The sequence below is a fragment of the Leptonychotes weddellii genome, chromosome 8, assembly GCF_054177405.1.
Source record: "Leptonychotes weddellii isolate Sample4059 chromosome 8, ASM5417740v2, whole genome shotgun sequence".
NCBI classification, from domain to species: Eukaryota; Metazoa; Chordata; class Mammalia; order Carnivora; family Phocidae; genus Leptonychotes; species Leptonychotes weddellii.
In genome coordinates this window covers 82,212,481-82,238,738 of record NC_138376.1, presented here as the reverse complement: position 1 = coordinate 82,238,738, position 26,258 = coordinate 82,212,481, and the positions used below count along the sequence as shown (strand labels likewise).

Sequence of the window (26,258 nt, the reverse complement as noted above, 5' to 3'; positions counted from 1 at the left end):
AAAATATGTTAAAAGAAGAATATTAATTAGAAGGAAATCTGAGCAGTTAAAGGGTAGATTTTTTTTAATGTAAGACCATAATAGTTGATGGAAGAGGATGGAAATTTATCAGAAATATAAACTTACTTAGATACTAGTCTGATATTGAGGATAATAATGCAAACTCTTTTAACACCAGCAACTCCCCTCCCCCTCCCCCTAAAGATTTACTTTAGAGTTTTGAAATAGCTAATTTCTCTTTTTGCTGAAGACTTTTAGAAATATTTTTGATAGTCAAGGTGAACATAATTCAAATATCAGAACAAACTGATACTGCATTTTAGGTGATTTATTGTTTTAGGTCTTAGAAGATTTCAAAATAAATGCAATGTTTCTCAAGAATAATTCCTGTCTTCTCAGTAGTAGATACAGAACATCTACACAGAGCTAGGTTCCCAAACCTGCATTTTCACTATGTCCCTCAAATAAGTAAAGTTTACAGTAAATCTACTGAGTGATATTTTTAACCAAGATGACTACCATTTAAAAACTTAACTACAGTGAAAAAGGAACATATTTACCATTTTACTTTGTGTAATTTCAATTTGAAAAATAAGGTCCTTCTAAAACCAATCTAAAATCATTCCCTATATGTTTTTGTATACATTTTATTATAAAATGATCTTCCTAGAATGTTACCAATCTGAGGCAAAATGGAATTAGCAAGCATCTTTTTCATATGGGACTAAAACCACAAAAATGTAAAAAAAAAAAAAAAGCACGACATAAAAATGTATGTCTTTTATGTGATCATTTTTGTTTAACTCTTCCATTTAGCTTTCTTGATCATTATTCCTTCCTCTTATTGGAAGTGCAAGCAAAGAAGGGAAAAGAGGTGTTGATTTAAGAAAACAGATTTCCCAGAAAGAAAAAAAACTGTGATTAAGATTTAAACAAAAGCTAAAGATGGCTTCCTCTGAGCACTGATGAGGTCCGCTACCTCATTACTAACAACTGAAAACTTGTGATGCATTTTGTTTCAAGAGAATCCAAAAGTCCTTGCTATAAAGCAGACAGGGGGGTGCAGAGTCCATTCACTCTTTCTGTATCACGACCATTATGTAAGAAGTATAAAACACTGCCTTTATGCTGCCAAGCCACAATGACTCTTCCTACATCAAAGGATTTTCACCACCAGGGTTTTTTCTTCAAAATTTATTCAAGCTAAGGGCAGAGAGACAACAATTCATACACGCTAATTACGTCTAATTATCTATTCCCTTTTCTGACCGGCTTCGGCCAGTGTTATTTGCTATCTGGATTTCTCACAACCTCCCTCTGCCCTGTCCATCCAGCCCAACAGTGAAGGCTTTGAAGAAAACAGTTGTGGCTTTTTAGAGTTTTCTCAATATAAAGTTCAAGCAAATTAAATAATTATTCTGTTAGTTTTGACACATTTATGCGTTACATATGAGGACCTCTTGGTTAATTTGGCAAATTCCTCACATCTCTTCATGGTTGGAATCATAGTAACACCCTCTCTTATAGGAGCTTCTCCTCATGCTTTCTTTTCATGATCTAAATGAAATGTTTATTGGATTAAAGTTCTTCTCTGCAGACCTCCATGGTGGCCTATGACAAAGAGCTTAAAAGTTCTATTAATTGGCTTGAGTTTTCAGGGAGGGTAAAGGGAGAATTTGATTTCACATTACATCACTAAGCCAAGAAAATTGCCACGTGTAATTAAACTAATTTATCTCATGAGTCAAAGAAACAACTAATTCATATTTAAGACACACTTCCTTTCAACCATTTTCACCATTAAAGAACTGATTTCTTCTAATTTAACCAAAAATATTTATTTAAGAAAAAAGAATTCAAGACCTAACAGTACATATTTCATATATATAATACATATAAGCAATAGCTTGCTGTAGTCCAGTTTGATACAAACATACCACTTTTATATTTTATAGATTACATAAATACAAATGTATAATTTATATATTTCATGGAAAATCTTTGTTTTCATTTTATGTAAGACTATTACAGAAAATATTATTTTAAAAAGCATACACCCAAAATGACTTTTCCATGGGCAGGCCCTGACTAATATGTGTACATTCTGGTATGAAGACAGACAAGAATTACATTTTAAATCCACGATACAACAACTTTTATTCTAGATATTTATTCATTTCAAGGACACAGCACAAAAACACCATCACAAATAAAGTTTAATGCCTGCTATTATAGCCAATTTGCTTAAATATATTTTCTCAAACATATATTAAATAGGTTTATGAAAATATCTTAAGTAGATTTCCTTAGGGGTGCCTGGGTGGCTCATTTGTTAAGCGTCTGCCTTTTGGCTCAGGTCATGGTCCCAGGGTCCCGGGATCAAGCCCCACATCGGGCTCCCTGCTTGGCAGGAAGCCTGCTTCTCCCTCTTCCACTCCCCCTGCTTCCTTCTCTCGCTGTGTCTCTCTCTGTCAAATAAATAAATAAAATCTTTTTTAAAAATTTCCTTAATTTCTTTAGCCTAAAATGGCAAAATATAGGAATATTCTGCAAGTCAAACAGTCATTTTTGTATCTTAAAACATTAAATACTAAGGTTCAAATGAACACTTTAGCAGTTTTGGGGGAAAGCCAGAACTCTTTTCAATTCCAGACTACTACTTTACTATATTTTGTTTCTTCCAATCTTAAGTGATAAAAAGTTAACTCATAAGTAAAGATATTATCATATCACACTAACGAACGAAGGGTTAATCCTTGCTACATTGACTCAGTGGGGCTGACACTGACCTCGAAAGCTGCTTCTGATTATTTAGCCATCTGAAAGCTTCAGTATTGCAAGTTATAATGAACAAACTGACAAATCAATTTCAACAATAAAATGAAAATTGTGGCAGGAAGAAATGGCAAATATGTATTTAGCAAGTCTATAAATCCCAATGCAGGTAGCTGGGCAGTCTGAGCATTACAGTGTTTTACCTAAGGGTTATAAACAATTTTTCTAAAGTTTATAACTAGAAATCACAATATGGGAATATTCTCAGAGTTCACTATAGATATAAGATTTCTTAGAAAAAAAAATTCCCTCAGGAAACAGAACCAAAAGCTAATACATGGCTTTTTGTGTGTGTAAGTTTTAGATAAAGGATGCATAACAAATGAGAAACATTAACAACCAAGTAGAAGAAATGAAGTTATTACCTGAACATTACACAAATACTATAAAAATGGTAATAATAACAAAGCTATTACTACTTTAGGTTATAAAGCATTTTTATGTGTTGCATATTTATACCCAACAAATGTTAAACCAAATCAGATTATGATGCTTTCCAAATGGACAACTCTTTATCAGGAAAAGGAAAATTCATATTTATAAGACTTAATGCAGTACCTTATTTTTCTCTAATTTTATCATCTACAATTCATCAAAGAGAAAATTATACTGTAGAATGCCTTGTTGGTTATTTCTGACCAGCTTATAGTTGCGATTTTGGTATTCTATTAATCACCTAATTCATTTAATTTAATTTTTTAAACTCATTTAATTTTAAATAGAAATTTTAAAACTTAATAAAGAAGATAGTTTGCTAAAATGTTAGTGTGAATGAAAGTTAAAATGCCACATTACTGATAATAGAATCTATTACTTTGTGGCAAAACACTACATATAATATTGCCCAGGAACATTTCCCATGGGGGGATTATTATAGATCTGTCCATACTGTTAAGAAAAGGGGCACCTGGGTGGCTCAGTCGTTGGGCGTTTGCCTTCAGCTCAGGTCATGATCCCGGTGTCCTGGGATCGAGCCCCGCATCGGGCTCCCTGCTCAGCGGGAAGCCTGCTTCTCCCTCTCCCACTCACCCTGCTTGTGTTCCCTCTCTCGCTGTGTTTCTCTCTATCAAGTAAATAAATAAAATCTTTAAAAAAAAAAAAAAGAAAAGAAAAGGGATGCCTGGCTGGCTGAGTCGGTGGAGCATGAGACTCTTGATCTCGGGGTTTTTAGTTCCAGCCCCATGTTAGGTGCAGAGATTACTTAAACATAAAATCTTTAAAAAAAAAATCATAAAAAGTTAAAAAAAATTCTCCATATGAGTTTTGGAATTCTCCAAATTTTTTTAACTCTAAAATTATGAATAGTATTTATCTCTTTAAGGGTTCATTATGGAATGCATCAGACACAATGGTTTATTTAAGCATGATGGAATAAAGACACAGATTTTTACCCAAATATAAAACAGCTGTCCAAAATACCATGGATTGCTGGAATTTGATCAGATGAGAAGAGCAATGCTTGCCAGGCAATCCATGTATCAAGAAAGCCAATAATAGTAGTCCAGTTGAAATTAACCTAAGAAACTATTTTTCTGTTCAAAATACCAATTGGTCCTCCGTTCCTTTCAACCACAATGATTTTAAATAATGTTTACAATGGAACGAGATTATGTTCAATGTATTTTATACAATGAACACACATTTAAGATGCTATTTTCTTTCTTTTTTTTTTTAAAGATTTTATCTATCTATTTGTCAGAGAGAGAGAACACAAACAGGGGGAGTGGCAGGCAGAGGGAGAAGCAGGCTCTCTGCTAAGCAGGGAGCCTGACACGGGACTCGATCCCAGGACCCTGGGATCATGACCTGAGCCGAAGGCAGACACTTAACTGACTGAGCCACCCAGGCGTTTCCTAAGATGTTATTTTCTTAAATGTATAAAACTGAAGATATTTCTAAGAAAGTTGATCCTAACAAAGCTGATATTTCTCAACTTACCAAAGTATTTGAGACTGATACTGAACCACCCTTACTTTTTGGTTCCCCAAGCTTCATCCCTTCTATCAACCATTTATATAGCAAGCTCTTAAAATGCCACTTTCTGCAAGACCTACTAATGTAATGAATCTATGCTGACACATGATTTCCATCACATAAAACAAGTCATACTTTATAGAAAAAAGTGCTATATACATATGTTCTTTTTAAACACTTGTCTCTCTTTCCTTTGCATGTTGTATAAATCAGGGATAAGAAAACTTTTTATAAAAAGCCAGATAGTAAATATTTCAGGATTTGAAGGCCATAAGTGCCACAGCTACTTAACTCTGCTGCTGCAGTGTGAAAACAACCACAGACAATACATAAATGAATAAGCATGAAGTTTTTCAATAAAATTTTATTTACAAAAACAGGTGGCTGCCCAGATTTGGCCACTGGCTATAGTTTATCAACTCCTGGTATAGATTATCACAGAACTGAGACGGATGTACTTAACTTTAGAGAATAGTGCTAGGTAGATACCAACACATGCTTTCACAATTATATCTGTTCATATACTTAGAAGAACTGCCTAAGTTTTATTAAAATCACAACAAAGATTCTTTAAGAATAAATCAGCAAAATCAGGACATTGTGTCACATGGTCAGCAAGGAGTTTCAAGTTTGAAGCAGGCACAATAATCATAGTATCAACCATCTTTTTTATAGACATAAGGTAATGTTAAGTACTATATTTTTAAAATATATTTCAAGTCCCCCCACCTTATCTGTGAGGGATACAATCCAAGATACCTCAAACCGCAGATAATACTGAACCCTATACATACTAGGTTTTTCTTATATATACATACCTAAGATAAAGTTTAAATTATAAATAAGGCACAGTCAGAGATTAACAACAATAACTAATAATAAAATGGGACAATTACAACAATATACTGTAATGAACGTTATGTGAATATGGTTTCTCCCTCTCCCAAAATATCTTACTGTACTGTACTCACCCTTCTTGTGATGAGGTGAGATGATAAAATGCCTACGTGGTTAAAGGAAGAGAAGTGAGTGGCACAGACACTGTGATGTAGTGTTGGGCTACTACTGACCCTCCTGACAATAGGTCAGAAGGAGGATCACCTGCTTCCAGGCCATGGGGGATCCTCAGGTAATTGAAACCATAGCAAGTGAAACTGTGGATAACAAGGAACTACTGTACATATAATATAAACATATTCTTTTATTTTGGGGGGACATCTGACTTGTTTTAAAAAAGATTTTATTTGTCAGAGAGAGAGAGAGCACTAGTAGGGGAAGGGCAGGGGGAGAGAAGCAGGTTCCCTGCTGAGCAGGGAGCCCAAGGCGGGACTCGATCCCAAGACCCTGGGATCATGACCTGAGCCAAAGGCAGATGCTTAACCAAATGAGCCACCCAGGTGTCCCAAAAATCTGACTTTTAAATAAATTCCCAAGTTTCAAGCAAACAGAAGGATAGTGATAGTTATTATTTTATGAACATCTCAAAGAATTACTAATCACAAAATTTTAAATTGGTAATTCTAATGCTTCTGTCTTTTCCATGTGTTTTCTCCTCCATGATGAATGCCCTTTCCCACTTTGCCTGGTAACTTTTATTTTATTTTTTTAAAGATTTTAGTTATTTATTTGACAGAGAGAGACACAGTGAGAGAGGGAACACAAGCAGGGGGAGTGGGAGAGGGAGAAGCAGGCTTCCCGCCGAGAAGGGAGCCTGATGTGGGGCTCGATCCCGGTCATGACCTGAGCCGAAGGCAGGTGCTTAACGATTGAGACACCCAGGTGCCCACCTGGTAACTTTTATTATATGCTTATTTAATTTAAGCATTTGTTCTTTGGAAATACTCCTGACATGTACCATCTACTCCACTCAAACCACTAGTGTTGGTTGGGGCCCCTTTTCTATATTCTTTAGCATTCTGTAGTTAATTCAATTACAGAGGTTCCCACCTGGTTATGAAAAAATTTTACTCACTTCCAGACCAGAGTAAGACAATATTTAATAAATTCCATGATCATCAGCAGTGTTTTCTTACCATAATATCTCCATTTACAAGTTATTAATTTTGACTTAATCTTAGTTTGTTCAAGAATTTTCATAAGTTCTACACTCCTTTGACATCACATATCCAAAAATATGTATCTGCAGGCTTAGATTTTCATGTCAGCTTAGCTAACAAGAGGGCACAAATTTATTTTTAATAAAGTAAAAACTATTTTATTCTACTATCTACTTGTAGCAAATAAGTCTCAATCCAGCTTGATTTTTTCTTACTGAATTTTCTTCTGTTTAATTGTAGGACTCTTTCTTTATCCTTGAAGTTCAGTTATGCACCAGAAAAATGTATTATTCCTCTATTTTATTTTTCTCTTTTAGAAATATGAATTATGTAATGCTTGATCTCTGTTGTCCGCTTTCCATAGCTAGCATTTTCACAATAGTTTTCTCTCTGACTCTTCTAGCTTCCTTTTGTGTGATTTCTTCATAAGTTGGGTCTCTTTATCACTAATTTTATTTTTAGCAGTTTTGATTCTTTAACTTGCTTTTTCTAAGATGTTCTTCACTTTTTTAATGGGTCTCCCCTCACTCTCTTTTCTTGGCTCTGCCACCTCAGTTTCCATCTAATCTTACAGTTACTTCATCTCTGTTCTCATATTTCATTGGTACCCATAACTTCTTTCATTTCTTTTAAAATACAGAAAAGTTTTATCTGAAAAAGTCTCCTGTTTCTTGGGGTAGTTCTTCCAAAGTACACCCTTCATGTACGTTTACTTGTTAGTGCGTATCTACCTCTCCTGTCTGCGCCTGCTGCTTCCTTCCTGTGCCCGCCATTCCACTCTTTTCATGATAGCCTCTGTACAGAGGACCTATGCTCATTCCATTTTGCTTTTTGCTAATTTCTCAACTTCGAATGTGAGTAGTCCCATCCATGTCTGCTGATTTCCTAAGAAGGGTAGGCAAAAATTTACCTGCTAAAAAAATGGGTCTTAGTATAAAGAATAACACAAGATCATTCCAGAAAAGTCTAATGTTAGAAATCTTAGAAAAGTCTAACAGAGAAAATGTAAATCATCTATAATCTTATTATTGAGAAATAAGTTCTAGTTACATTTTGATGGTACTTATTACCAGTATTTTCCTATGCATGTATATCACCTCCATAATTGAGAGTTATAGATATACCCTTGCATCACATTTTTTCACTCACATTACCTGTGAGCATTATTATACATTATCAAAAGCTTTTTGAAAATATCATTCCAAGTAAGTATACTATATCCCTTCATGTGATTGTACCATCATTTAAAGATTCCTCTAAACATAGGAAAGATGTTCCCATCACTGCTTTTTTAAAATAGTTATCCTATTTATATTTTTGAAGTATCTGTAAAAAAAAATGGTTCTGAGTTTCTAAATTACAAATATCCTGTCTTCTTCTTTACAATTAAAAGCCAAGATAATGGAAACCATTAACAAGACGAAAAGGCAACCTACTGAATGGGAGAAGATATTTGCAAATGATATATCCAATAAGGCGTTAGTATCTAAAATACATAAAGAACTTATACAACCCCACACCAAAAAAAGCCCCAAGTAATCAGATTAAAAGATGGGGAGAGAACCTGAACAGACAGCCAAGAGATACTTGAAAAGGTGCTCACCATCGCTAATCATCAGAAAAATGTATATCAAAACCACAATGAGATATCACCTTACATCTTGTCAGAATGGCTAGAATCAAAAAGACAAGAAATAACAAGTATTGGGACGTCTGGCTGGTTCAGTTGGTAGAGCATGTGACTCTTAATCTCAATGTTGTGAATTCAAGTCCCACACTGGGCATGGAGTCTACAAAAGCAAAGAGAGAAAGAGAGGGAGGGAAGGAGAGAGGGAAAGAGAGAGAGAGAAAGAAAGAGTGAATGAACAAACGGACAAGTATTGACAAGGATGCAGAGAAAGGAATCCTGGTGCACTGCTGTGGAAATGTAAATTGGCACAGCCACTGTGGAAAACAGTATGGAGGTTCCTCAAAAAATTAAAAATAGAAATAGCATATCCAGTAATTCCACTACTGGGTATTTACCCAAAGAGAACAAAAACACTCGTTCAAAAAGATATATGTAGTCAAGTGTTCACTGCAGCATTATTTACAATAGCCAAGATAATGGAAACAATCCAAGTGTCCCTCAATAGATGGATGGATAAAGAAGATGTGGTATAGACACAATGGAATATTATTCATTCATAAAAAAGAATGAGATCCTTCCATTTACAACAATATGGATGGACCTCGAGGGTATTATCTAAGTGAAATAAGTCAGACAGAGAAAGACAAATACCATATGATTTCACTGATATGTGGAATCTAAAAAATGAATAAAAAAACGAAAAAAACAGACTCTTAAAAGTAGAGAACAAACTGATGGTTGCTGGCAGGTGGGGGGATGGTGAAATAGATAAGGAGGATTAAGAGGTACAAATTTCCAGTTATAAAATAAATAAGTCATGAAGATGAGAAGTATAGCTTAGGGAACATAGTCAATAATACTGTAATAACACTGTTTGGTTACAGATGGTGACTACACTTATCGTGGTGAGCACAGAGTAATGTACAGAATTGTTGAATCAATATGTTGTACACCTGAAGCTAATACATGTTAATTATACTCCAATTAAAAGAATGTATGTTAATTACACTTAAAAAAAAAAAAAACAACAACTAAGCGACTTACACTTTTGGCCAAGGCAGAGTACTTAGAACTCAATTTTACCTTCCTGCCATTACACACTAAAACACTGGACAAAACATGTAAAACATCAGACATAATACATTGGGTAGCAGAGGATAGCAATCCCTGAGATGTGGGAAATAAGCCAGGCAAGCAAGCATTAGATTTCCCATGGCTTTCTGTCAGAGGCAATTTCTAGACAGTAGCACAGCAGTCTAAATGAGTTGAAGAGACAGTGACCAGAGTTTAGGGAAATTGAGGCAGTTGGGATTTGTATGAACGAGTTCAGTAAAAAAGGAAGTACGCAGAGAAAAAGCTCTAGATAGCTGCATAAAGAATGTCTATAATCTTTGGCTGAATATTAAATTGCACATGCGTAAGGTGAAACTCACAAGACTGGGAAAAGAATAATCCACACAAAGCTGGAAGATATGAGCATTCTGAACAGCCAGAGTAGAGAGATTTCAGTGACACTAAGGGGATTCAGTAGAGAGCCTAAAAGGGTCACATGTAAAAGAAAGGCTAAAATAGTCTTGGAGTAAAGGCTACTTGAGACACACTACCGAAGCTTAAAAACAAGCCTCAAAAGGATAAAGCTGATCTGGAAGAAACATAACCACTTGCCAAAATAAAATTCAACAGCCTTAAAGGAAGTAACACTCAATATAATCACCACAATGTCCAGCATCCAATCACAAATTATTAAACTTGCCAAGAAGCAGGAAAGTAGGGCTCAGAACCAGGGGGAAAAAAATCAGACCAGAAATGATGGAATTAGTAGACAAGGACATTTAATAAACTGACTTCTACTTTTGGGAAGATGGAGCAGATGTCCCTTCCCTATGCCTCATGCTATGTACAACTGAAAATCCTGGAGATTATATATAAAATAAACATAAGAATATACTAAAAAGTGGAAAGAAGAAAGAACAGCTAGGGATCTCAAGACCTGAGAAACAAAAGAATGGTGAGTTCTCCGCTTTTCTTCTCAATTCAGATTTTTCAGACTTGGAGCTGAAGAAGCCAGCATCTCAGAAATGTCAATGGACATAGACAAATGAGGACCCAACAAAAGTCTGCTCTCTTTAGCCAAAGGACTGGGAAAATGGCAGCATAACAAAAGAGACAACTTTCCAAAAATAACTTTTACTGCAGCAAACACCACAGGGAAAACAAACTGTGGTACCACCTCCACCCATTCCAGTCAAGAGAGGAGTCTAGAAGTATATTCTCAGAAGGCTGTTATGAGGCACTCTAACCCTCCTGCCAGTAATGTCAGAGAAGAGCAAGTAGGGAACTGAAACTTTGATCCTTGCCAGTCAAAAATGAGCACCGCTTCCCTCCCCTGATGACATCAATGGAACCTCTCCACCAGCAGAAACAAGGAGCATCTGCTCAATAGATACTGAACAAAGAACCTGGACTTCTACCTATAGCTGGCAATAATGAGACAGGACCTAACCTTCTGTCAGAATAGTGTCCAAAAAAGCCATCTAAAACTAAAGTTTAAAGATGACAAACAGGGGCACCTGGGTGGCTCAGTCATTAAGCGTTTGCCTTTGGCTCAGGTCATGACCCCAGAGTCCTGGATGGAGCCACACATCGGGCTCCCTGCTCGGCAGGAGGCCTGATTCTCCCTCTGCCACTCTCCCTGCTTGTGTTCCCTCTCTCGCTGTCTCTCTCTGTCAAATAAATAATAAATAAATAAAATCTTAGAAAAATAAAGATGACAAACAGGGATTCCTAGGTGGCACATTTGGCTGAGTGACAACTCTGGGTTTTGGCTTGGATCATGATTTTAGGGTCATGGGATCCAGCCGTGCATAGGGCTCTGCACTCAGCATGAAGTCTGCTTGAGATTCTCTCTCCTCCTCCCACTCGTGCTCTCTCTAAAACAAATAAATTTATCTCTAAAATAAATAAATAAATCTTAAAAAAAAATAAAAGTGAAATAAAGATGACAAACAAATGGCCAATAAGCACATGAAAAGATGCTACACATCACTAATCACTTGAGAAATATGAATCAAAACTACAATGAGCTACCACTTTATACCTGTTAGGGTGGCTCTTATCCAAAAAATAATAAGAAGAACAACAACAACAATGACGACGACAAGTGTTGGCAAGGGTGTAAAGAAACTGAAAACCTTGTGTATTGCTGGTGGGAATATAAAATGGTGCAGCTGCTAAGGAAAACAGCATGGCAGTTCCTCAAAAACTTCAATATAGATTTACATATGACCTAGAAATTCCACTCCTGGGTATATACACAGAAGAATTAAAAAGACTCAACCAATATTTGCACACAAGTGTTCAGAGCAGCATTATTCACAAGAGCCAAAAGGTAGAATTAACCCAATGTCCATCAACAGATGAATGGACAAATTGTGGTATATACATAAAATGGAATCTTATTTCCTAAAAAGGGATGGAATTCGACACATGCTACAGCATGGATGAACCTTGAAGACATTATGCTAAGTGAAAAAAAGCCAGAAACAAAAGGACAAATATTTTATGATTCCATTTATATAAGGTATCTAAAAATGGCAAATTCACAGAGATAGAAAGTAGAATGGTAACGACCAGGAGCTGGGAGTAGAGGAGAATGGGGAGTTATTATTTAATGAGTACAGAATTTCAGTTTGGAAAGATGAAAAAGTCCTAGAGATGGATGGTGGTGATGGTTACCCAACAATGTGAATGTACTTAATGCCACTGAACTGTATACTTAAAAATGGTTAAAATGGTAAATTTCATGTTGTATGTACTTTACCACAAAAAAAATGATTTAAAAAAATAAGATCCAAAGTCTCATGACAAATTATGAAAATGTCCAAGATTCCAATGAAATTCATTCATACCAAAAATCAGGAAGATCTCACACTGAATGTAAAAAGACAATCAGTAGATGCCAACATCAAGGTGACAGAGATGTTAAAATTATCCAATAAAAATACCCTATGCATGTGCAATTTAAAGCAGAAATGACAAAAATGCTTCAACAGGCAATTTTGACTATGCTTGAAACAAAGGAGCTTATATTACTACTTAGTAAAAAATTTCATTAAGGAAGTTCTGTTCACAAGCAGTATTTAATAATTTTAAGTCTGCATGCAACTTATAACATAGCCTCCAAATAGGTAAGGTCAACGACAGAACTAGCAGAGAAATAGACAAATTCGCAATCATAGTGAGTGATGTTTTCCATGAGCTTCATAGTAATTGATGGGAAAAAATAATAAAAATTGGAAAAGCATAATTAAAAATTCTAATTTAATGGGTGTACTGTGTTATATATACTATCACAAACAACTGCAGTTGAATACTCATTATTTTTAAGAATACAGAGAATATATGGGATGCCTGGCTGGCTCAGTCGGAAGAGCATGTGACTCTTGATCTTGGGGTCATGAGTTCAAGCCCCACATGGGGTGTAAAAATTACTTAAATAAATAAAAAAACTTAAAAAAATATTTTAAAAAAGAAGAATACAGAGAATATTTTTACAAAAATTGCCCACATATTAGGCCATAAAGCAAGTTTCAACAAATTTCAAAGGATTTAAGTTGCAAGAGCATATCGTCTAACCACAATGCAATCAAGCACTTAAGAAAATAATAACAAAGGTATAACTAGAAAATTTCTTATGTTTGTTTGGAAATTAAGAAACATACTTCCGGGTGATTCATGGGTTAAAGAAGAAATCACAATAGAAATTAGAAAATACTTTGAACTTAACAGTGAAAATACTAAATATCAAAACTTAATGAATGTAGCTATTTAAAGGAAAATAAATAGCCTTAAATGCATTTAGGAATGAAGGTTGAAATGAGATTTTTTAAAGATTTTATTTATTTATTTGAGAGAGAGAGAGAGAACACATGAGAGGGGGGGAGAGTCAGAGGGAGAAGCAGACTCCCTGCTGAGCAGGGAGCCCGATGCGGGACTCGATCCCGGGACTCCAGGATCATGACCTGAGCCGAAGGCAGTCACTTAACCAACTGAGCCACCCAGGCGCCCGAAAAGAGATTTTTTAAAAATTAATCTCAGGAAATTAGAAAAAGAATAGCAAAATAAACTCAAAGAAAGTGCAAGTAAGAGCGAAACAGGAGCCTCCGTACTTAAAAGGCAGTGGAAATAATATGCAAGGTTCTGCTTTTTTTTGTTTTGTTTTGCCTTGCTTTGTTTGAAGGGGTTATTCTAGGAGGACTTCCTAAGGAAATGTACCTGAACATTTTATAAATCCTTGCCAGCACAATGACTTTTTTCTTTTTGTAATAAATTGTGGTGTAAAACATACACAACATAAAATTTATTATTTTAACCCTTTTAAGTGTGCAATTCAATGCCATTAAGTACATTGACAATGTTATGCAATCATTACCACTGTCTATTTCTAGAACTTTTTTATCATCTCAAAGAGACTCTACCCATGAAACAATAACCACTCAATCCCCTCTCCTCTCAGCCCCTGGTAACCTCTATTTTACTTTCTGTTTCTCTGAATATGCTTTTTCCAGGTACCTCATATAAGTGGAATCATATAATATTTGTCCTTTTGTTTCTGGCTTCTCTCAGTATGTTTTCAAGGTTTGTCCATAATGTAGCGTATGTCAGAATTTCACTCCTTTTTTATGGCAGAACAATAATTCATTGTATGAACATACCACATTTTGTTTTTTAGTAGCATATTAGTCCTCCTCATCATTTCTACTATCTTATAACAATATTATTGTTTACTAAGAGCTTATATAAGCTCTTGGGTGTTTTTTGTTTTTTTGTGGGTTTTTTTTTTGTAATACTCCAAGCAATAAATCACAAGTTCTTGTAGTGAATTAGACCTGTTATCACTTGGTTTATAGAGAACATAAAGGAAAAAATGGATTTTACACTGTAGTTTTTCCCCAAATAAATTTCTATCCGGTTTATATTCTCTCTCTTTTTTTTTTAATGATTTTATTTATTTATTGTCAGAGAGAGCACAAGCAGGAGGATTGGCAGGGAGAGATATGCTGAGCAAGGAGCCGGATGCAGGACTCGATCCCAGGACCTTGGGATCGTGACCTGAGCTGAAGGCAGCCACTTAACCTACTGAGCCACCCGGGGATCCCTATAATCTCTTTTCATTAAACCAAGATTCTCTATTTGTTTTAAGATTGACTTCTACTATATATTTCTCTCAGCTGGGCCAATATGGAAGAGTAATGCGAGCATATGTGAATAGGCAAAATATCATTTAAATAAATATGAAACAACCTTTCCTTACAAGGGAAACTTCATATGCCCACCAAAAAGTTCCAGGGAAACCAGCCACAGCATATATTTATTGGGCTGATGTTTTGTTACATGTGAAAAGTCTTTTGAATAAATGAGACATTTTAAATATTTTCTCATCCAATCTGGTATTTAGTTCCCTATGAATTTTAGTTTATGTTCAATTTCAAATTAATCTGTTCTTGTTCAATTTCAAATTTGGACTATTTATCTCTTTGGTGTTCCTTCTTCTCCAAGAAAAATAAAATTAAGGGTGAGAAAGGGAAAAAAATTAAATTAAATCTGGCCAATTTAGTTGCTTATTAATAATGCTATTACATATTAAAGTATGATAAATTACTGGCCAAAAAATAAGGTTTGTGGTTAAAAAAAAGTGTACCTACAAAGTTCCCTGAGAACCTTTAACTTGTTTCATTATGTGAGCCTTCACTCTTCGTATTTTGTATATTTTCTGCTACATGAAGATACTATTTTTAGCACCCATTTTTCTCAGCTTCCCTATTTATATTTTGGTATCTACATATACCAAATCACTTTGGATTCCCAGCATGGAGAAAACACTGCAGATTTACCTTCTCCTCAAATGTAAAACATGAATATAAAAGGGAAAAAATACCAACAGCATAAATCCTCAAAGAGTACTTTTCCTTACATCTATAAATATCTCACAGAAATTAAAAACTTCTGGGAACTTAAAATTGGTCAAGGAAATAGATGTTTTAATTCTCCTAAGTATAGCACAGAGCATAAAGTTTGGTACCAACAACAACTTCAAAAAGATTATCTGACTATATCGTTAGAATATTTGAAGAAAAAATATTCTTCTCTTTTAAATATTTATTTATTTGAGAGAGAGAGAGAACACACAAATGTGAGCTGGGAGGAGTTGCAAAGGGAGAGGGAGAGAATTTCCAGCAACTTTCCACTGAGTGCAGCGCTGGCGGGGGCTCAAACCCAGGACCCTGAGATCATGACCTGAGCTGAGTCCACGCTCAACCGACTAGGCCACCCAGGGCATCCCATTACTACTTCTTCATAAGAATTTTTGAGGTTTTTAGGTATTAAAAAATAATACAACTTTATCCCTTCTTCAGTTATATTGTTATTGACTGGGAAAAATTATGTAACTAAGAATTACGAGAATTATATTTTGGCACATACGCTTCTTTTTGGTACTTCATTTTCCTTTGTGTTATAGGTATTTGTGTATGTACTATATGCCCAACTAGATTATAAATGGCTTATAAGCAAGAAACATAGCCTATTTCATGACTGCATTACCCATCATGCCTAATGTAGCACTTTGCACATAGTAGGTCTCAAATATTGGTAGAATATAGAATTATTGAATAATTGTGTAAAAAATTATTTAACTTAACAGTGAAAAAGGTTACTTTATTCTCAATCAGACTGTAATGAAGACTATTTCAAACTCTATGGAGTGATGATACACACAAATATTTAAACTATTTATGTGCCTCAACTTGACATAATTTTATGATAACTTGATGGCAATCACATTTAAATATATTAGAATATTTTTGTAATAATGCTACTCTAGAATAACAACTTTAATAGCTGAGAAAACATGTTAAAGACCATTAACCTGAAAGAAACAGGAACATTAAACATTTTTTTCAGAAATCAATGTATAAGGTTAAACATTCCACTATAGTATTTATGAGCAAATCTCAAATTATAATTTATAAATGCAAACTATCAAATGTTTCAGCTAGACAATAATTTAGACTATATTTTATAATTTCTCCTGTGTACACATTGCTGAATACTATATAAAAAACATTCTTTTCTTCTTTAGTGTCTTTGACTGTAACTATCTAATATCAAAATGAATTTTGCTTGAATGCAAGACCATGGCAATGCTATAAAAGCCCTTAATTATCAATCAATATGATATTAATCAGTAAACACAAGTAAGTGATTTTCTTTACCTTTAGGACAGCAATGAATGGAACGAAGTTAGCTCTTTGGAGTCCATTTTTATAGAGATCTGAAAGAAAAAATTGCTATTAGCTTTTTACTTAGCCTAAATCTAATGTTAGCTCATATCTCAGTCTGGAAAATAAAGCTTTCTATTTATAAAAAAGATAAACACGCAAAAGAAAAATAACCAAAATTGATTTCTATTCTGGTACTATACAAAATTCATTATATTCTAAATAAGAGGAAGAATTGACAAAATTATGAAAGAAAATCAAAAGACATCCAATCAAATTGGCTTTACACTATAGTAAAAAGCAATAAAAGAATTTGGAAGATATCACAAATAATCCTAAGTCAATAACTCAACATATATATTTTTTTAAGTATTTAATATTTCAACATATAGAATTTTACTGGGAAAGGGATTATATTGCCCTTTATCTCAATCTATAGTAAAAATTGTCAGTACACAATTAAAAGTGTGTAACAAGATTAGCCTTTTAAGAAAACACATCGAAAGACAGAACTGTGCATGTATTTGTATCAAGACTACATATTTAACATTAAGGTAAATGACACTAAGGCCACTTTACTTTAAAAGAAATTACCTAAGCTTTGCACAGTGGCAGTATCATAGCCAATGAGGTTTATCCGAGGCGCGATTATTGCTAATTAAAGAAATTACCACAAAATTAAAATTCCATTCTCAAAAGACTATAAATTTAATGCAGTTATAAAATAATAAACAGCTAGTATTTTTGGCCTTAGAATGGTGGTTTTTATATATGCATGTGTCACAGTGCATGTATGTTCAGACATATCTACACACATGAAACTGTCCAGGGCAAATAAGTGGAAAGGGGTAACAAATTTTAAGCTTTGCATATTTTTCTTTATTCTTCCTTTTTTCTTTCTTTCTAAAAAAAGAAGACTTGGAACTTTATTAAAGAGAATGAAATGTTATTGCATATAAAGCATTCCTTTTAAAAGTAAAATCTAAAGTAATGAGATTTTTTTTAAAGTATAAAAATGGGAACAGTAAAAAGTTTTTTCAATAATAAAACCCATGAATGAGGTTGTGTGTCTTAATTTTCCTCTAAATATGCTTTATAGGGTCCTTTCTATACTTCCTTGTTTAGAGAAAATTTGGTAACTGAGATAGACTTCAACTGTCACTTTTACTTACGGAAATAAAATATGGTCATTAGGAAACATTTATTCTCTTTAGAAAATATTCATCATAACGTCATTATAGTGTAGAAAGTATTTGCAAAGCTCTTTGGTTAATTAAGGATAAGAGGCTTTAATTCAGTTACATTTAATATTCTTATTTAAGGATATTATAGGTAAGATAATATTGGCCAGGCTGTTGGAATCTTCAAATTCAAAGTGAGATCCTTCCTTTCCTATAATCAATACCTTAAATGAGTAAAATAGGTAAAATGCAGGAAATGGGTTATTAAGTTAGGTATTTTCAGAATCTTCCCTAATTATCAAGTTGTTGGGGAAGGTGCATAAAAACACTGCTGTATGATAAGAGTTGACAGCCATGACTACCAATAAGTGGTAAAATTTGAAAATAAAATAATCTTATTTTATTTATTTATTTTTTAAGTAGGCTCCATGCCCAACGTGGGGCTTGAACTCATGACCCCAAGATCAACAGTCACATGCTTCACTGACTGAGCTCCAGTGACTGAGCCAGGTGTCCCAAAAAATAAGATAATTTAAATACACTCAATGTTTACAGCAGCTTTATCTGGAATAGCCAAAAACTGGAAGCAATCCAAATGTCCATCATTAGGTGAGTGGATAAGCAAACTGTGATATTTCTGTACAATGAAATACTACTTAGCAATAAAAAGTAGAAACCATACACACAACAAAATAGATGAATCTCAAAATAATTACGCAGAGTAAGAGGCCAGACCAAAAAAAAAAAGGTATATACTGTGTGATTCCATTTATATAAAACTCTAAAAAAAGCAAATTAAAGCTACAGTAATAGAAAGCTAATCAGTGGTTGCCTAGAGAAGGGGCCAGCAGGACAACAATGACCGGGAGAGATGAAAACAGGGAAAGAGGAGTTTTGAGTGTGACAGAAATATTCATTATATTGATTGCAGTGGTAATTTCACAGATGTATGCACATGCCAATATTTTATAAATTGTACCCTTTAAATATGTGTCATTTATTGTATATCAATTATAACTCAATAAGTTCTTTTAAAATTTATTGGGAAAAATACCAAAGTGAATATTGAAGAACACAATGTTATAGAACTAACACTGAGATATTACACAAATGAAAGTTTATCTATGTTAAGGTAACTTTTTGGTCTCACTTACAGAATAGTATCTTTGTTATGAACACAAAAGGCTCTGAGACATAACTTAACAAGTGTGTACCTTTCAGTAGGTTCGTGACAATGAAAGGTATAAAAACGCCCACTTGTAATATTCTTGATTGAAAGTTTCCACTCGTCAGCAAAGGTAAAATCAAATAATACCTTTCAGTCTTCAAGAGTTAAATTTTTAAAGGGTTAACTTTAAAAACACTCTGCCTTTATAAGGATATATAATCCAAACTTTATGCTCTGAAAAGTATTTTCTAAATAGAATTCCAAACAAAATTCATTTGGCTTGAAAACCTTTAGGTTTTTATAGGACACTTAAGTGAAAAAGAACTGTACTCATTAAATTGAAGAGTTTTTTGCAATTCAAATATTATGCTAATTATCAATGCAATAGATCTATCTCCTGAAATGTTACTTAGCTACCATTTTTTTCATACTAGTTGTTTAATATTATTTCTCTCAGACATAAAGATTTTATAATACATTTGTATCAACATTTGTCATTGTTTACTAAATACTATTTAAAAATTCAGCAGAAGTTCTTGCCTACAATTTTTTAATGATCTCTAAACAGAGTTAAATGAGACTTGGTCATATAAGAGAGAGTACTGAAATTATGGCACATTCATTTTTCAAGACTGGTAATAAGGACCTCTACATTCTCCACAGTGAATAACTATAATAATACTTACAGACAAAATACATGCAAAGAGGATTTTTAAAGCAATTACAAGGATCTAAATACTTTGGAGATGTACATGGATATACAGATTTTTTCCTTAAAAATCCAAGCATCGCAGAAGAGGTTATATACAAACCTAATGGTAACCATATATCAAAAACCACTAATAAATATGCAAAGAATAAAGAGAAAGAAATCCAAACATATCACTAAACAATTCAGCAAAACATGAAAGAAAGACAAGTAAGGATCAGAGAACGAACATCTTTAGAAACAACTACAAAAAAAATAATAAATTGACAATAAATACATATCTATCAATAATTACTTTGAATGTAAATGGACTAAATGCTCCAATCAAAAGACATAGGGTGACAGAGTGGATAAAAAAATAAGACCCATCTATACGCTGCCTACAAGAGACTCATTTCAGACCAAAAGACACTTGCAGATTGGAAGTGAGGGGATGGAGAAACATCTATCATGCAAATGGTTGGCAAAAGCAAGCCAGAGTAAAAATACTTATACTGCACAAAATAGGCTTTAAAACAAAGACTGTAACAAAGACAAAGAAGGACACTATATACTAATAAAGGGGACAATCAAACAAGTATAACAATTGTAAATATTTATGCACCCAACATAGGAGCACCCAAATACATAAAACAGTTAATAATAAATATAATAATAATAACAAAAATGAAGGGGGGCACCTGGGTGGCTCAGTCATTAAGCATCAGCTCAGGTCATGATCCCAGGGTCCTGGGATCGAGTCCCACATAGGGCTCCCTGCTCAGCAGGAAGCCTGCTTCTCCCTCTCCCACTCCCCCTGCTTGTGTTCCCTCTCTCGCTGTCTCTCTCTGTCAAATAAATAAATAAAATCTTAGAAAAAAAAATAACAAAAATAAAGGAACTAATTGATAATACAGTAACAGTAGGGAACCTTAACACCCCACTTATACCAATGGACAGATCTTCTAAACAAAAAATCAACAAGGAAACAATGACTTTGAATGACACACTGGACCAGATGGATTTACCAGATATATTCAGAAGATTCCATTCTAAAACAACAGAATATATATTCTTCTCAAGCGCACATGGAACATTCTCCAAAACAGATCACATTTTAGCCCACAAAACAAGCCTCAACAAATTCAAGAAGACTGAACTCATACCATGAATCTTTTTGGACCACAAGGCTATAAAACTAGAAGTCAACAACAAGGAAAAATCTGGAAAGACCACAAATACATGGAGGTTAGATAATCTGCTACTAAACAATGAAGGGGTAAACCAGGAAATAAAAGAAGAAATAAAAAGTACTTGGAAGCAAAAGAAAATGAAAATACAATGGCCCAAAACCTTTAGGATGCAGCAAAAGTGGTCATAAGAGGGAAATTTATACAACACAGGCCTACCTCAAGAAGAAAATTCTCAAATAAACAACCTAACTTTATATCCAAAGGAGCTATAAAAAGAAAACAAACAAAATCTAAAACCAGCAGAAGGAAGGAAATAATAAAGATTAAAGCAGAAATAAATGATAGAAAAACTAAAAAACAAAACACAATAGATCAACGAAACCAGAAGTTGGTTCTTTGTAAAAAAATCAATGAAATTGAGAAACCTCTAGCCAGACCTACCAAGAAAAAAAAGAGAAAGGACTCAAATAAAATCACAAATGACAAAGGAAAAATAACAACCAATGCCACAGAAACACAAACAATAATAAGAGAATATTATGAAAAACTACATGCCGACAAATTAGCCATCCTAGAAGAAACGGATAAATTCCTAGAAACATATAAACTACCAAAACTGAAACAGGAAGAAATAGACAATTTGAATAGACTGATAACCAGCAAAGAAATTGAATCAGTAATCAAAAAACTCCCAAAAAACAAAAGTCCAGGACCAGATGGCTTCACAGGCAAATTCTACCAAACATGTAAAGATGAGTTAATACCTATAATTCTCAAACTATTCCAAAAAATATAAAAGGAAGGAAAACTTCCAAATTCATTCTATGAGACCAGCATTACCCTGATAACAAAACCAAATAAAAACATCACAAAAAAAGAGAACTATAAGCCAATATATTTGATGAACACAGGTGCAAAAATCCTCAATAAAATACTAGCAAACTGAATTCAACAACACATTAAAAAAATCATTCACAGTGATCAAGTGGGATTTATTGCTAGGTTGTAAGGGTGGTTCAATATTCACAAATCAATCAACGTGATACATCACATCAATAAGAGAAAGGATAAGAATTATATGATCATTTCAGTAGATGCAGAAAAAGTGTTTGACAAAGTAGAACATCCATTCATGATAAAAACTCTCAACAAAAATAGGTTTAGAAGAACATACCTCAACATAATAAAGCCCTTATATGAAAAACCCCACAGCAAACATCATCCTCAATCAGGAAAATCTGAGAGCTTTCCCCCTAAGATCAAGAACAAGACAAGGATGTCCACTCTTACCACTTTTATTCAACAGAGTACTGGAAGTCCTAGCAATAATAAAACAAAAAGAAATAAAAGGCATCCAAATTGGTAAGGAAGAAGTAAAACATTCATTATTTGCAGATGACATGATACTCTATATAGAAACCCCAAAAGACTCCACCCAAAACCTGCTAAAACCGATAAATAAATTCAGTGAGGTTGCAGGATCTACAGAAATCTGTTGCATTTCTATACACCAATAATGAAGCAGCAGAAGGAGAAATTAAGAAAACAATCCCATTTACAGTTGCACCAAAAATAAAATACCTAGGAATAAACCTAACCAAAAAGCTAAAAGATCTGTTGAAATAAATTGAAGATGACACAAAGAAATGGAAAGACATTCCATGCTCATGGATTGGAAGAAAAAGTATTGTTAAAATGTCTATACTACCCAAAACAATCTAGATATTTAATGCAATCCCTATCAAAATACCAACAGCATTTTTCACAGAACTAGAACAAAGAATTCTAAAATTTGTATGGAACCACAAAAGACCCCAAATAGCCAAAGCAATCTTGAAAAAGAAAAGCAAAGCTAGCGGCATCACAATTTCAGACTTCAAGTTATAGTACAAAGCTGTAGTAGTCAAAACAGTATGGTACTGGCACAAAAACAGACATACAGATCAATAGAAGAGAAGAGAAAACCCAGAAAGGAACCCACAACTATATTGTCAAATATTCTTTGACAAAGCAGGAAAGAATATTCAGTGGGAAAAAGTCTCTTCAACAAATGGTGTTGGGAAAACTGGGTAGCAACATGCAAAAGAATGAAACTGACCACTTTCTTACACCATTCACAAAAATAATTTCAAAATGGATTAAAGACCTAAATGTGAGACCTGAAACCATAAAAATCCTAGCAAAGAACACAGACAGTGACTTCTTTGACACCAGCCTTAGCAACTTTTTTCTACATATGTCTCCTGAGGCAAGGGAAACAAAAACAAAAATAAACTGTTGGTACTACATCAAAATAAAAAGCTTCTGCACAGCAAAGGAAACAACCAACAAAACTAAAAGACAACCTATGGAATAGGAGAAGATATTTGCAAATGACATATCTGATAAAGAGTTAATACCCAAAATATATAAAGAACTGATACAACTCAACACCCCAAAAACAAATAATCCAATAAATGGGCAGAAGACATGAACAGACATTTCTCCAAAAAAATATCCGATGGCCAACACACATGAAAAAATGTTCAACATCACCCATCATAAGGGATGTACAAATCAAAACTACAATGGGATATCACCTCACATCTGTCAGAATGGCTAAAATCAACAACACAAGAAACAACAGGTGTTGGTACGAATGTGGAGAAAAAGGAACCCTCATGCACTGTTGGTGGGAATGCAAACTGGTGCAACCACTGTGGAAAAGAGTATGGAGGTTCTGCAAAAAATTAAAAATAGAACTACCCTACAATCCAGCAATCACACTACTGGGTATTTACCCAAGGAATATAAAAACACTAATTCAAAGGGATACATGCACCCCTATGTTTATAGCAGCATTATTTATAATAGCCAACATTTGGAAGCAGCCCAAGTGTCCATCGATTGATAAATGGATAAAGAAGATGTGGCATATATACACAATGGAATATTATTCAGCCATAAAAAAATAACGAAATTGTGCCATTTGCAACAGCATGGATGGAGCCAGTGAGTATAATGCTAAACGAAATAAGTCAGAGAAAGACAAATACCCTATGATTTCATATATATGTAGAATTTAAGAAACAAAACAAACAAGCAAAGGGAAAAGAGACAAATCAAGAAACAGACCCTTAAGGGGCGCCTGGGTGGCTCAGTCGTTAAGCGTCTGCCTTCGGCTCAGGTCACGATCCCGGGGTCCTGGGATCGAGCCCTGCCTCGGGCTCCCTGCTCAGTGGGAAGCCTGCTTCTCCCTCTCCCACTCCCCCTGCTTGTGTTCCCTCTTTTGCTGTGTCTCTCTCTGTCAAATAAATAAATAAAATCTTTAAAAAAAAAAAAAAAAGAAAGAAACAGACCCTTAATTACACAGAACAAACTGATGGTTACCAGAGAGGAGGTAGTTGGGGGGATGGGTTAAATAGGTGATGGGGATTAAAGAGTACACTTGTCATGATGAGCACCTGAGTACCGGGTGATGTATGGAATTGTTGAATCACTACATTGTACATCTGAAACTAATATAACACTATATGTTAATAAATTGGAATTAAAATAAAAACTTATAAAACAAATCCAAGTGTCAAAACCAACAAGGTGTAATGCTTATTTATATAAGTACATATCTGTTGAGAGTAAGAAAACGTTTAAGATCAATAATTAAAAGGAATTTTCCCTTTAACACAATGAGATGCCACCGCACACCAGTCAGAATGGCTAAAATTAACAAGTCAACAACAAATGTTGGTGAGGATGCAGAGAAAGGGGAACCCTCTTACACTGTTGGTGGGAATGCAAGCTGGTACAGCCACTTTGGAAAACAGTATGGAGGTTCCTCAAAAAGTTAAAAATATTATCATTTTATATTCATTTCAACATACGTTCATTAATTTCTACTAAATAGTTATGCTGAAATGAGTGAAGACAAAAGATAAATAAAAAGAGGAACTAGGATTTACAGAATACTGACTAGGAGCCAGGCAATTCACTAGGCAATGTATACAAGTCACAGGAACACTACAAAGCAGATATTTTTACCTCCCTTTTACAGAGAAAGAAACTGATAGTCATAGTTTGAGATAATCTGCTGAATTTCCAGCCAGTAAGAGGTATATCTAGGAGTCAAGGTCTTGAATGATGTTAAAACTTGTGGACTTCCTCAGAACCATGTTGTGACCAGTTTGGCTTATCACAGCTGACAGACACAACCAGACTATAACCATGATTCAAGGTAAAAAGGGACAGAGGTATAAATATAATACACAGAGCAAGAAGCTATTCATTTTATCATGGTTCAAAAGCAGCTTTACAGAGGGAACAGTGGCACTAGACCACCTTGGAAAAATAAGCAGATTGCCACCCAGCAGAGAGGAATGAAGGGTATTTTAGGCACAAGAGTCAGTATGAGCTCATGACTCTATCTTCTTTTCTAATAGTAAACAATCTATCGTTCAAATAACCACATTCTGAATCGAACTTTCTTGAATCCACTATGGTGGACAAACTTTTAGAGTGGCCCTTCCTAATCCCCAGACCTGGTATGGTACCTTGGTGTAAACATCAGACACCAGGATCCTTCAGTTATCCCCAAGAATAGGAAGCAAGTGCTGTGAGTTCCACAACTGCCCCAGCTTAGTGCCTGGGGAAAGTTTATAGGACTCTGCTCAGAGAGGGGGAATCCAGGCTGCGCCTGGCAGCCTCCCTGAATTGAGAAGGATGAGAGTCCCGGGAGGACAAGGCAAGCAGAGTTCCCAGGGCAGAGTACCAGAGAAAAGAAAGCTGCCCAGTGAAAAACTCTGGAGGTCTGCTAAAGGTCCCTACTGAGTCCTCAATGAAATACTGATCAGACATGTGTGGGAGGAAACTACCCAAAGCCGGGCAAAAAAAATATCTGAAAGTATTAGAGAATACCATCATTGGAGCTCCCACATGGCTGGGAATGGTGCCTGTCTCCACCAGTCAGATTGGAAAACCTCATAATTCATGGGGTACTGGGTACCATTTCTAAGAACGGGAATAAAGCTCAAGAGTATTTATCGGAATACAAAAATTTCCAGCACTCAACATGGTACAATTTACATTGTCTGACATCCAATAAGAAAATGACCAAGGCATGCAAAGAAAAAGAAAAATATGGCCCATAATGAGGAGAAAAATCAATCAACAGAAACAGACCTAGGATTGACACAGATAATAAATTTAGAAGACAAGTACATTACAGTTATTGCTGTATACCATGTGTTCAAGCAGCATGAATAAAGATTGTCCCAATCA

General features: G+C 34.6%; 1 protein-coding gene and 1 pseudogene across 3 annotated transcripts in view; one reads left to right on the top strand and one right to left on the bottom strand.

The window, feature by feature from the left end:
- AFG1L (AFG1 like ATPase) overlaps positions 1–26,258 on the bottom strand; it is a 233,769-nt gene that overhangs the window by 94,249 nt on the left and 113,262 nt on the right. For all 3 annotated transcript variants that reach the window (XM_081828769.1, XM_031023890.2, XM_031023891.2), the window contains one exon: positions 16,770–16,828. In XM_081828769.1, coding sequence (XP_081684895.1) covers positions 16,770–16,828 — 59 coding nt within the window. The remainder of the gene's footprint in view (positions 1–16,769; positions 16,829–26,258) is intronic.
- On the top strand, positions 17,373–17,505 carry LOC115939553 (U4 spliceosomal RNA; annotated as a pseudogene).